The sequence below is a fragment of the Trachymyrmex septentrionalis genome, unplaced genomic scaffold, assembly GCF_001594115.1.
Source record: "Trachymyrmex septentrionalis isolate Tsep2-gDNA-1 unplaced genomic scaffold, Tsep1.0 scaffold13, whole genome shotgun sequence".
In the NCBI taxonomy this organism is placed as follows: Eukaryota; Metazoa; Arthropoda; class Insecta; order Hymenoptera; family Formicidae; genus Trachymyrmex; species Trachymyrmex septentrionalis.
In genome coordinates, this window is record NW_017304438.1 from 2,217,659 (window position 1) to 2,229,666 (window position 12,008).

The window sequence follows — 12,008 nt, forward strand, 5'->3', positions numbered from 1 at the left end:
GTAATAATGCCCGAGCCAATGGTCCTCGTAATAATTCGAGACGAAATAGCACAGGTAGCGCCAATGTTAAATTAGGAGATGATGAAGTATCGTTTGAACGCGGATTGAACCTGTCGTATATGTGAGGTCAGGACTGGACCTTTGCAATCATTCATTAACAGAAAGCTGATTGAAAGTCTACATGAACAGAGAATAAAATAATTGTTTCAGTTTTCGCGAACAAGGATTTACATATTATCTTATGATCTGTTTGAAAATGTAGCTGATTTTAAACATGTTATCGACAATAATTTTCACACAGCTTTTCAATTTTCACGAAATTAAATCGATGCTTTGAGATATAAACGATAAGAGGTACGTTCCTAAATATATGTTTCTAATATGTGTCTAATCAGATATCTTTTAATTGGACGGTACATATAATTCTTTTCTTTTAAACGTGATTGATCGTGATCGAGATTCAAATTCTAAACAATAGAATACGAATGTAATGAATACGTTTCGAGAAGGAACTAATGGTAGTGTTGAATTTTGAGATATTTATAACTCTTACTGTGTGTACAGACGAAAGAATGAGATTATAATTGATTGCTTGTGTAAAAACATGCACATATTTTAGTGCGTAGAAGAATTCACGATGATTGTTATGCGCGAATGCGCGAAAATAGATTAAAGATAATATCTTCAGACTTCGATAAGTGTTATATACGCGTAACTTTCATCTAAGTTACAGTCTCTTTTCTAGATTTGTATAAAGCTTACTGTACATTTCTAATAAAAATCACCTATTTAATCTTTCATATATCCTCGATATGCAATTTTCTCCCTTCTATTATGCTCATTTTTACTAATGTAGTTTAACTTTAAACTTTTGGTTCAACCTACAATCTGTTTCTAATTCTTAGAACTACACACAGACCTTTATAAGAAGTCTGGAACTGAAAAAAGATGAAGAGTTATGTCGAACTAAAATTTAAATTAGACCACATTGGTAGAAACAAAACATTATTCATTTTGTCTAAAATAATTTGAAAGACCGAAAGATTAATAAAAGATAAGCTTTAATAAATAAATATTAATTTATTATATATGTATGTGTATGTAACATTCTGCAAGATTTTTTATGTTTACTTTGTAACTCTTCTATACTTTTGTTGGATCTTGTTTATTAGTATTCAAATGCCTTGAAATGCAATTAATTAATTATATGTAGAAATTGGAAATGTAACATAATAAATTAAATTAATAATTAGTTTAATATATTATTAAGCATTGCAATTTATTATTAATTGATAGGAGAAAATGCATAGAGAAACGTTTCATTATATTATTCAGTCTTAAAATGTAATTTATTAATTATTTAAAAAACTAGGAATTAATATATTATTAAGCATTGCAATTTATTATTAATTGATAGAGAAAAATACACAGAGAAACCTTTTGTGATAGAAATCAAAGACATCAATTCTTTCACAAATACATTTTTTAATTTTATCGGATTTATTTATTTATATAGAAGTTCCAAGAGCAAAGGAGACATTGTCGGATTCCACTCATGCTCATGTTCCGTCGCTTCATGGCGTTCGTGCACGAAAACGTAAACAATGACGTATAGCTGTTAGTTGTACTCAGCTGACCTTTCATAACAAAGAAAATTCGATCGAGCATGGAATTGACGGAATGTGCCATCGCGAAACGACGAAAGAAGTGGAAGAGGAAGCGACGCTTGAAGCGCTTGAAGAAACGGTTGCGCGAGCGAGAGGTTAGGTTCAACGCGAGTCATTGGACGGCCTTCCCCGAGTATGTCACGGATGCACAAGAGACACTAGCGACGGGCACGATGCAAGCCGACGCTTTCTGGAAGAATTACGCCGTGGCCCAGGAATGGCAGAAACGGTAAGTTTGCAGGTTAAATCAATGTGTAAAATCAAAGAGAAGATCGTTAAAGGAACCTCGTCGGTTTTCAGACATAGCATAACCTGGTGGAGGTCACGTTGCGTCGCCCTGGAGCACGAAAATAAACTGCTGCGCGACAAAGTGAGATCCCTGGCTCAGTGTCACGGCTATCGTGGCTTTCGGGAGAATTATAATTATCGTGCGGATAATGACAATGACGACGCTGAGGAAGATAACGACACGGAATCAGATACAAATGAGAATCTGGAGTTCAACGTGACCGAGGATTTGTTGAACTTCTTCGAGACGAGCGAAAGGCACAAGCGAGAGATGCGGCTAAAACGTGAATGTAGTGAGACCGAGCATGAGGAGGAAAATTTAGAGGAGGAATCCTTCGTCGGCGCTGCCGAGAGCATCCAGATGAAAAAGGATGAGGCCGATCTGCTGCAGGGCGATGCTGGCTCTAAGATATTGGCGATGGAAACCGTTCCACAAAGCACGATAGAGCAATACGAGGATACAGCGAATTGATAATATTAGCCCAACATTCCTGTGAAACCTTAAGATTAGCTCTAATCTTCTTCTTCTTCTTCTTCTTCTTCTTCTTCTGGATGGCTTTCCGACCTCTCCAGTGAAGGTCAAAGTGCCACAAGATGTTATATTGATCTGTAGATCAAGCCTAAGCCTCTTTGGGGAGCAGAGACTCGCTTTAACTGCTTATCCAATAGGATTAGTTATAATCTAGTGAGCTATTAAATGTATTCTTTTTTTAATATTTAATGTATTTTAAGAATATCTTGAAAAATAAAAATTATTTTCTTTTATAGTTGGAAAGCATTACTGAGACAATTTCAATTGCCTTTCGTTTCGCAATTGCGCTCCAAATTTAACATGCTACGGTTAATACGAGAGATCACCGGTAGATGACGCCATCTCAACGTTTTTATGATTTATGCTTGTCGCTCCGTAACTATAGATGGAATTACTAGGATTAATATCGAGGCTTCTTTCTTCAATATTAATAATAAGGAAGGAATATATTTATTTATACGCTAAAATATGTGTGTTTTATGCAGAAACAATGATGTATAACTCCAAAGATGAATAAGGTTTGTCGCCGTGTTGTTATACGATTAAATTAATTAAGCCCGTACATATTATGAGTTATTTTTTAACTGATATACTATATATTTAATTGATATATCAGTTAAACGTAATACATTTTATATATACACGGGATTAAAATATATATAATTACCTAGTAAATAAGTTAAAAGTAACGTACATATTATAATTTCACATTCAACGATGTAAATATAACACATATATTTTGCCGAGTGTAAAATTATAATATTCATATTAATTTAAGTTAATCTTACTTTTAGTTAATGTTTCCTGGGTATTTTTTAAAAAAAGGGTTTTCTGATAAGATATTGGCCTTTTTTTTCCCTTGTATCTCGACTTATTAAATTTATAAACTGTAAAAAAATATAATACGTATTCTAATGTTGAACTTGGCAGCTTAATATTGTTCGAAAACAAATATAATCGCTGTCTCCCTTTCTTAAAATGGAAAAGTCTCAATCGCAAAATCGAATTTGTACGTAGTTCGTAAGATCCTCCTGAGTCATAAGCACATACGCGGTAAACTCGTGAAGGCCCGCGGTGTATAAGACCAATTGCGCCAGAGGCAATATCAAGTTGTTTCTCTCGCGCGGCAACGCAGCGCAGCCATAAATGACACCCATCGTATGAAATACACCGAGGGGGAAGCAATTAATAGCTAATCTAAACGGCGGAGCAATTACATTCACATATTATTATTACTTGGATCAGAAATAATCGATCGGCACCGTCGCGGTGTGAAAAACGTTATAGCCTCGCGACGTGCGATTATGCATGCGCGCGTTATGAGACTTCAAAAAAAAAAAAAAAAAAATGAAGAGAAGCGAAAGCGCGTGACAAAGACGTTGCTGAAAAAGTTGCACGTGGATCCAACGTGAAGACAGATGCTTTACTATCTGTTAATTCCGTTGCGAATATATGCGCGCAAAACGCAGCGTTTTAATGTTTTCTAGAATCGATGACTACGTTCGATCAGTAAAACAAGCAGCTTTTCAACATGTAAGAGTCTTCAATATATAAAGTTCATGAAGTATTAAAGGACAGTCATATTAAAAAATTTTACAATAGTTGCAAAGTTGCTTTATCTGCTTATTGGAACACATGAAAAAAAAAAGTATATTCCGTGTATTTACTTGGTCTGTTTCATAATCCAGTCATCATAAGGATTCTATTAAATAATATGATGTAACGTGCCTGTTAGTGTACTTACTCAACGATATAATATAACTAAATATAGTATAACACGTGTTATACTATATTACTCACTTAACAATATAATTATAGCATATAAAAATAGAGAGACAAAGGCTTTAAATTAAAACTAGCAAATAATAAAAAGCATTCAGTCCTACGCAAGATCTTTCGCAGAGAATTTATTAAAATCCGTTATACATAAAAATTATAACAATACACGTGTTATATTACAGTTGCATATTATTGTTGAATGGGATATTACAATTAACTAACAGATACGTTACATGTAACTAGGTGTTTATTGAGATGTCAGGTAGATACGTTCATAATGATTCCAGAGATCGCTGAGACGCTGCTTTAAAGGATCTTCCGAAAGAAAATCCAAGGGAAAATCAATCTATTAGTATCGCATTCTGGATGCACATTCGGATGCAGCTGGATCGGGCCTGCAATTCTGTCGAGTCGTCGTCCACGTGTGGAACCGCTCTCGGGCTCGGGGCTGAAGAGTTGTCCATGAGGGCGCTATGCCTCTGTAACTCAATTACCGCGCATTGTGTTCGTGCCTGTGGATACCACGCGACGCACACGATTTCACCGTGTGCACGACGATGACGACAACGATGCGACGGGGACGGCGATGGCGACGGCGACGACGACGCGAAGGTGCAGCGCAACTTGCCCATGGTACGGATCAAGGTCATAACTCGTGAGTAGTATGCAGAGTAAAGTAGTTGATATCACGTATTCAGAATCCCGTAGCCAAGGCCTTTCAAGCCTCCTTTGTCATTGATTGAACGTGGCGTCGCTAGCGTTTCAAGATTTATATGAATGTACGACGAGAATTAAAACGCAAACGCAGCGAAGATATAGATATACCCATTCCGCTAAGGTCGTGTGTAAGGGCCATGGCACACAAAAGACTAAAGCAGTAAAATGTAAACTGTAAGCAAATTGGTCAATCACAGTAGAGACCGTAAGGCTATAATGTAAGCAGTAGCGAATCCAACATGTTGATTTCCTTACTGCTTACGTCTCACTGCTCAAGTTCTTCTGTGTGCCATGATTCTAAGACTGCTGATCACTCATGGAACTTTCACATAATGAAAGTTCTTGCAAAATATATTTGTAAAGAAACATTTTTCAATAAAATAATTTTTGACAGTGCACACTTAAGAAATGTAAAACACTTCTTTTATTTTTAATAAAATCATACTTATCTTCAACTGTCATATGTATACTTAGCTGTTACATATTTGTTTCGTAGTTTTCTGATTATAGATACAATTCAATTTCAAATATATGAGTTATTTATTGATTATCGGAATAAAAGAGAAGTTTTCAATATATTTTATTATAATATTGTATATTCTATCAATTGCAAATGTTTTATTTAAAAAATACATTTTAATATAGTTTGCAAGAATTTTCTTTATGTATTTTTCTCGTTTCTGACATCACAATCCAAGATAGCTGCAGCGAGTAACCTTGAAATAATTGTACCATCATATTTTTCTTTTCATTAAAAACGGTCGATTTAAAATTTAATTATCTCATTGGAAAAAGCACCAGGCCAGAAACATTTTCTGTGATTTATATTCTTAATCGTTTGTAAGTCACACACACACGCACATTGCCATAGAAAGCTTCCTGAACGAAATGTTTCGATAAAGAACATCTTGTCGCCGGATAATTCGGGGAAACAAGAAGTGGCTCCGTGATATGTCGAAAATAGATTGGAGCAGAACATGAAGGAAGTTTTGGCCGGATCGTCCAGACATACGTTATCTATAGACCGAACCCGCGAACAAGATTCAAATTCTCGAACCAGTTCGTGAGAAGACGGCATCGATATCTTCGCCCGAGAAAAAGTCTTCCCTAATTATCGAAATAATGCTTGTCGTGATATCTGACATCCCGACACTTACGTGTTAGATCGAGGTCTATTTTTTCTACACCTTCACGAGAACATCCAAGAATTCCGCACTCCTTCGGATCTAAATTATTTCGTTCCCATACCTCTTCACAAACGTGAGGGAAATTAAAATAGTTCTCACTGTTTATCCCAGATAGGAGAATAAGCCAGAGATGCTCTAATTGAGACCTAATAGGTTTGAAAGTAACAATGCGTTGAGAATCACCAACGATTCATTAACGATAAAATCAACGACCGTCAATTTGCAATAATTTCGCGATGACTGCAAGTGTTTTATAGTGTAATCGTGAAAGGAAGAGGGAAACATGGGAAAAAGATTTATTAAAACAACGAAAAATTCCACTGATTTAATGAATCTATAGTCCTAATATACAGACAGCTAGTTTTCTATATCAAAGTAGTACAACAGAATAAAATTGACGATTATAAGTAATCATATTTGTTGTAATAGCACAACAAATTTGTTAATGCAGCAAAAACTTTCTATGAAAATCAATCCAATGTACAGATCAAAATTTTTAACAAAACATGCTAAGATGGCACGTATTCTTGCTGCTATAATGAAGGAAACTTATTACATGAGCAATTTTTATCGCAACAAAGAATTGGCTGAATTAGCACATTGATAATTGTTAACAGACACAACAATTTCTTTGTTGAACTATCTCAAATCTTTTTAATTATAGATTAACTCACTCAGCAAGCTACAACTTTGTTGAACAACCTAATCTATTCTTTTCCTATTTTGTGTGAATCTATTTTACGTGAATACATCGCGGAAAAAAAACGCAGCTGAAAACTAGCAAATCTACAGTCGAAATATACAGACAGTCAATTTTCTATGTTAAAATAACAAAATTCATAGCTGAATAACATAAGCGATTTTTGTTAAATCATCAAATCTTCCTAGTTACAGATGTTGAATTCGCGCAGTAAGTTATAAGTTTGCTGTACCACCCAATTAATTTTTTTTCCGTACATGGTGTAGGTACACCTAGTTGAACTAAATTATTTATTTTCATCCGAGACGAGCTCTGACTTATAGATGACAAGTTCCCAATCAGTGTAGAACACGTAACGTGCGAAACGTCCTTCCTCTCTTTTCCCCGGTAAACCGGTCGGTCCTACGCAAAGTAGTTGCTCTCCGGAGAGTCATTTTATATTCCCTCCGCGACTTTCATTTAGATCTTTATCGATCAACTTTCACGGTGTACTCCGCGCATTGCACTTCATTAAGTTTGCTTCCGACCTCTGCGGGCTTTCGCGCGAATACAATATCGAGGACTTGTACATTAAATTCGCTTTTCACTCCGTTATATCGATGAGAATCATTACGAAGCTTTCACAAATTGCAGTAAGTATCAATCAATCGCTAACAAACGTGATAGCGATGCGCCGTTAAATTGTGACCCGCTACGACTAGTTACGAGTTTTTCAGGAATCGACAATGAGAAACTTCAAGCGCGTTGGAAAGCTGGGCAATAATGTTATGTAAAGAACGAGTAATAGAGAAATGCTAATTCGCGAACGTACGTTTTAGCTCACTTAGGCATCGCGCAGTTGGCAATTATTGTCCATTATTCACGTAAGAGTCTTACAAAATTGCGCATTTTTACGCTAATGTGCCTTTTTCAAGGCGCGCCCACGTTTTCTTGCAAATTCTTGTAAATTCATCCAATAGATGTAAAAAGTGTCAAGTTGGTACTGCCGAGTGTACACTCTTGCATTTACAGGCTTTCAAAGTAATTTTGTGTCTTCAATTATCGAGAGACACGCTCTCGGGATGGAAACGGACGAAAAAATGTCGAGAAGTGCTCGGGATCTCTCGACCCCCTCAATTCCCAGAGGTTACACGCAGACTTCTGGGATTTCTTCCCTTCCACCCCGCAGTCTTGTCTTCCCTTCATCGCGTCACGGAATTCTGCCATTGCATTTGCAACCGCATTGTTTGGAGGACCCACCTTTCGCAGTACCAAAATGGCGCCGGTGTGGACAAGAATGAACGGAGAAAAATGTGATTGAGTAATTTTTACCTTTATATATATATAAGACTGACAAAAAATATCCGGCTTCTTTGCTGAATGACAAGCTTTACTTGTCTGAAAGTAAAAATACAGGAGGTGTGAAATAAAAAGTATATTACAATTATAGTAAATTCATTCGAGCGATTACTTTACAATAAATTAAATTATATCAAGCGAGTATGAACAACTTTCGACATTTACTTCATGAAAAAAATGTTTGATTGAATTAGTTAGAATTCCGCTGGAAATTTGGAAAATGAACAATTCAGAATTCCAATTAAATCTACAAGATTTCTAAAAACAATCTATTAAAATTCTAGTTGACATAACCAACATTCAATTTAACCAGAAATCTAGTAGATTCAAGCAAAATTCTGAATCGTTCATTTTTCCCATCAGAATTCCAGTTAATTCAACCAATCTTTTTTTTTCTGTACAGTTCTGTTAACAGTACGATTATACGATAATCGCTCATTTATTAGAATAGTAAAGTAAATTTTACATAAGCACCTGTCCTTATATGGACCTGCTAATTCCATAAAATTTACCAGCACTCTAGCGCATATTATTTTACATATTTCGCCATGCGGAAAAAGACCGTAAAACGGAGAGGGGGAGTTGCTTATATACTTTTGCTTTTTATCGGATCTGTATCATTAGCGGTCGCAATAAATTCTACGAGTTCGTATGGGTGAGTATCCGCGTGTCGAGAGTGGAGTCCGCGAGTCCTCGTTGAAAAGGACAACGAGAACGAGGACGTTGGTGGAGGCACCTACGATCTTGCCTTATTAAGCCCCCTCCCCCCCCCCTCCTCCCTCTCCTCTTTCGTCCTGTCCTTCTCTCCCACTCTACCCCACTGTGCAGCACTTAAAATCATGGCTGCACGTAACCATCTACTGATTATATGGATTCGGCGATGATTTCTGATGATGCCCCCCCCCCCCCCAACCCCCGAAATGGTAAAATAATACAGTGTCGTGTCCTAGCCCGGACCCTTCGGGTTCCGTGGGCTGGTTCGTTAGCGGAGCCTTGGCGCGAGGCACCCTGTCATTATGCGGCTGGTCCCCATCACCCCCACCAGTGCCCAATTTTCGGTGCCCCTCCACAGTGCGCGAGTTCGACAAATCCCCTTGGCTTGGGCATCGCTGCCCACCGTCGCCCTCCTTTCCTTTTCTACCGCGCGCGCAGTCTCCTACTCCCCTCGGCTCGCCGGGGGCCCAATTCTCCTCCACCGAGTGCTACTATTCTACGCTGCTCGTTTCGCGACGTCGTCGCCCGTTTGTTTACGCTGCCAGTCGCGTGAATCGCCGTCGTGAGAAAGTATCCCTCCCGTGTACTTTCTGCCGCACGGACGCGCGTTACATGTCCACGGTTGTTAACTCCTTTGAAGGGCTGAAATAGAAAGGCCTCCTCGAAATGTCACGAAACTTGACGAAAAATTGTATTTTTGACGTCCATAAATGCTCTTTATCTTTCTGAATCGTATCTTCGTATTGTAAAATGGAACACTTTGTATACCATGTTCATTTACCTCTTTACCGTGGAATAATTGTTTAATGTGGACCGCGTAAACGTTCTTCGAACAAAATAAAATAGCGTGAAAATATCCAAGCGATATTTGTATTATTGATTTTAGTTGAAGGAAATATTACGTATTTTTTAATAAAATTGAAAAATCATTAAAGCATTACAAATTGTTCTGTATTACATTTGAAAGTAATATACAAAGTTTGGTAGCAATTTAGAAATTGGATTGAAAATTATTTCAATAAAAAGATTTGCTTTTTCCAAATAATTCAAATAAAATCAGAAAAACATTTCATTTAAACCACAAAATTGTATTGTTAAGTATAGATATTGTACTTCTTTTTGAATTACTTCATATTTACAATATATAACGTTTATTTTTTTATAGAAAGTATATATTTCGAATTTCAGCCACTATTTGCGAACAAAACTATACACCTGATACATTCCTTAAAAACTTGATTAAAATAAAAAAAAAATGAAAAAGATAAACATTAGTGCACCTAACACAATTTTTAGTTTCTGAATTTTAACTAAAAGAATATGTATCAGAAAAATTCTGTTGGTAAAAATAGAAAAATAGTAGATACCATTTTTGATTGCGAGCGAAAGGAGAGACAAAATAGCAGACACTTAAGATTATTGTGCGCACGACATATGAAAGATCTTATCGTCGGCATCGTCTCGACTTCCGTTTTCTCGCCTCCAAATAGTATTTTTTACGAAATTCGAGCGAGCAGTCACGACCAACGGACATTTGAAACTAGTAACTCGATCGCGCGCTGACTTGATCCAGCAAGCAACTAGCAACGTCTCGTCGTAGCCTACACTCGAAAGCAATACACATATACCTCCGCCTATCTTATCCCTGCGCCTTGATGCAATTCGATTTCTTCGAAAATTAAAAACGGATCTAATTCCACGCGATTGAATTGCGAAAGGAACAAGTTGTCGCAATAAGTGGCCGCTTGCGACGAAGCCGGTGGTTCTTCAACTTCGGTGGAGTCTTAACTAACTTCGGGTTAACTAACTTGCGGAATAGAGATTCGAAATGGCTAACGATATTTCTTAAACAGCCATTTACCGGTACGTCTATCTTACTTGGAGAATAATGACACGACGGCTCGTTTTTGATCTTCCGAAATACTTATTCCACGGCATAGCAGCGTTTTCTTGGGCGGTCGACCTGGTCGGTTGATTGGCTCCGCCGGAAGTGGATCGACAAAACCGCGGGGTTCCCATTCGTACGCTGGTAAAGGTACAAAGGTACACGCGTTAAAGGTCCTCGTATCCTTGGGGTGCCCCCGTCCTTGAAGGGCCTCTTTGCGGGTGTAGGTGGTCCCCGCCGCCCGCGAACGGCAATCATTTCGCTTAATGACGAGAGAGACCTCGGTTCTTTCCTTTCTTTCGGTCTCAGATTATCGCGCGCCGTGGTTGATGGTTCTTCCCCTATATCCACAGGACCACTCGGCTCTCCTTCCACCTCTTTGCGCCCTCTGCCCCCGCTACTGCACCTTTTATCCCCGAACTCTGTAATTTTCCTCTAGCGACCGTGCCGAAATTGGTGTACGGTGGAACGATTTCGTGGAAATATACGTGGTCGTCGTAAAAAAAAAAGAAAGAAAAAGAAAAGAGGGGAATCGGGCGCGACGGTGACGGTGGCACTTCTACTCCGCGACCTCAGAAGGGGAAAAAAAGGAACGACGGGAAAAGAAAAGGGAATTGGGCGAGAACGAAGACGAACGAGCCGAACGACAACGACGAGAATTAGGAGAGGATAGGTAATAAGTGGAGGAGAGCGGAAGAGACAGCGGGAGAGGGAGAGAGAGAGAGAGAGAGAGAGAGAGAGAGAGAGAGAGAGAGAGAGAGAGTCAGAAGTCTCCCCTCGTTCCGGGAACAGTCGTATGATGAGGAATCGTACCGAACGCTCTCTTTCGCTTTCCTCTCGACAGTCGACAGTCTCGACGGTGAGATCCGCAGGTGCGCCGATCTCTCGCACCCCGGTGTTGCAGGGGCGCCGTGCAAGCGTGACAACACGCAACATTTCTTTCTATCATGCCAAAAATGATACACATTGGCCGCGCAGATGGAAGTCATTATTATTACAAAGAAGCGTTTTTGCTGCCCGCCGTCTGTCGATGCCGGACACATAGACGCGCTGACGGCTTACTGAGAAAAGCTCTCCTCGTCCCAAGGAGGAGGGTTGTTTTCTCTTTTCCTTTCCCTCTCTCTCTCTCTCTCTCTCTCTGTCTCTTTTTTTCCCCCTCAGATGTCTCCGCGAGGCGAAATCATCGCAAACCGAAACCTGC

General features: G+C 38.5%; 2 protein-coding genes and 1 pseudogene across 2 annotated transcripts in view; all 3 read left to right on the top strand.

Moving 5' to 3' along the window:
* Window positions 1-565, top strand: part of LOC108756925 (TBC1 domain family member 15) — a 4,633-nt gene extending 4,068 nt beyond the window's left edge. The window contains exon 10 of the mRNA XM_018501109.1: window positions 1-565. Within this exon, the coding sequence (XP_018356611.1) occupies window positions 1-125 (125 nt within the window). The 3' untranslated portion in view covers window positions 126-565.
* A 998-nt stretch (window positions 566-1,563) lies between these two features.
* LOC108756926 lies at window positions 1,564-2,645 on the top strand. Its single transcript, XM_018501110.1, has 2 exons — window positions 1,564-1,896; window positions 1,968-2,645. Exons 1-2 carry the CDS (start codon window positions 1,667-1,669, stop codon window positions 2,425-2,427), a joined length of 690 nt encoding a protein of 229 aa, XP_018356612.1. The 5' UTR covers window positions 1,564-1,666; the 3' UTR covers window positions 2,428-2,645.
* Window positions 2,646-4,569: 1,924 nt separating this feature from the next.
* Window positions 4,570-8,182, top strand: LOC108756746 (annotated as a pseudogene).
* Window positions 8,183-12,008: the final 3,826 nt, after the last annotated feature.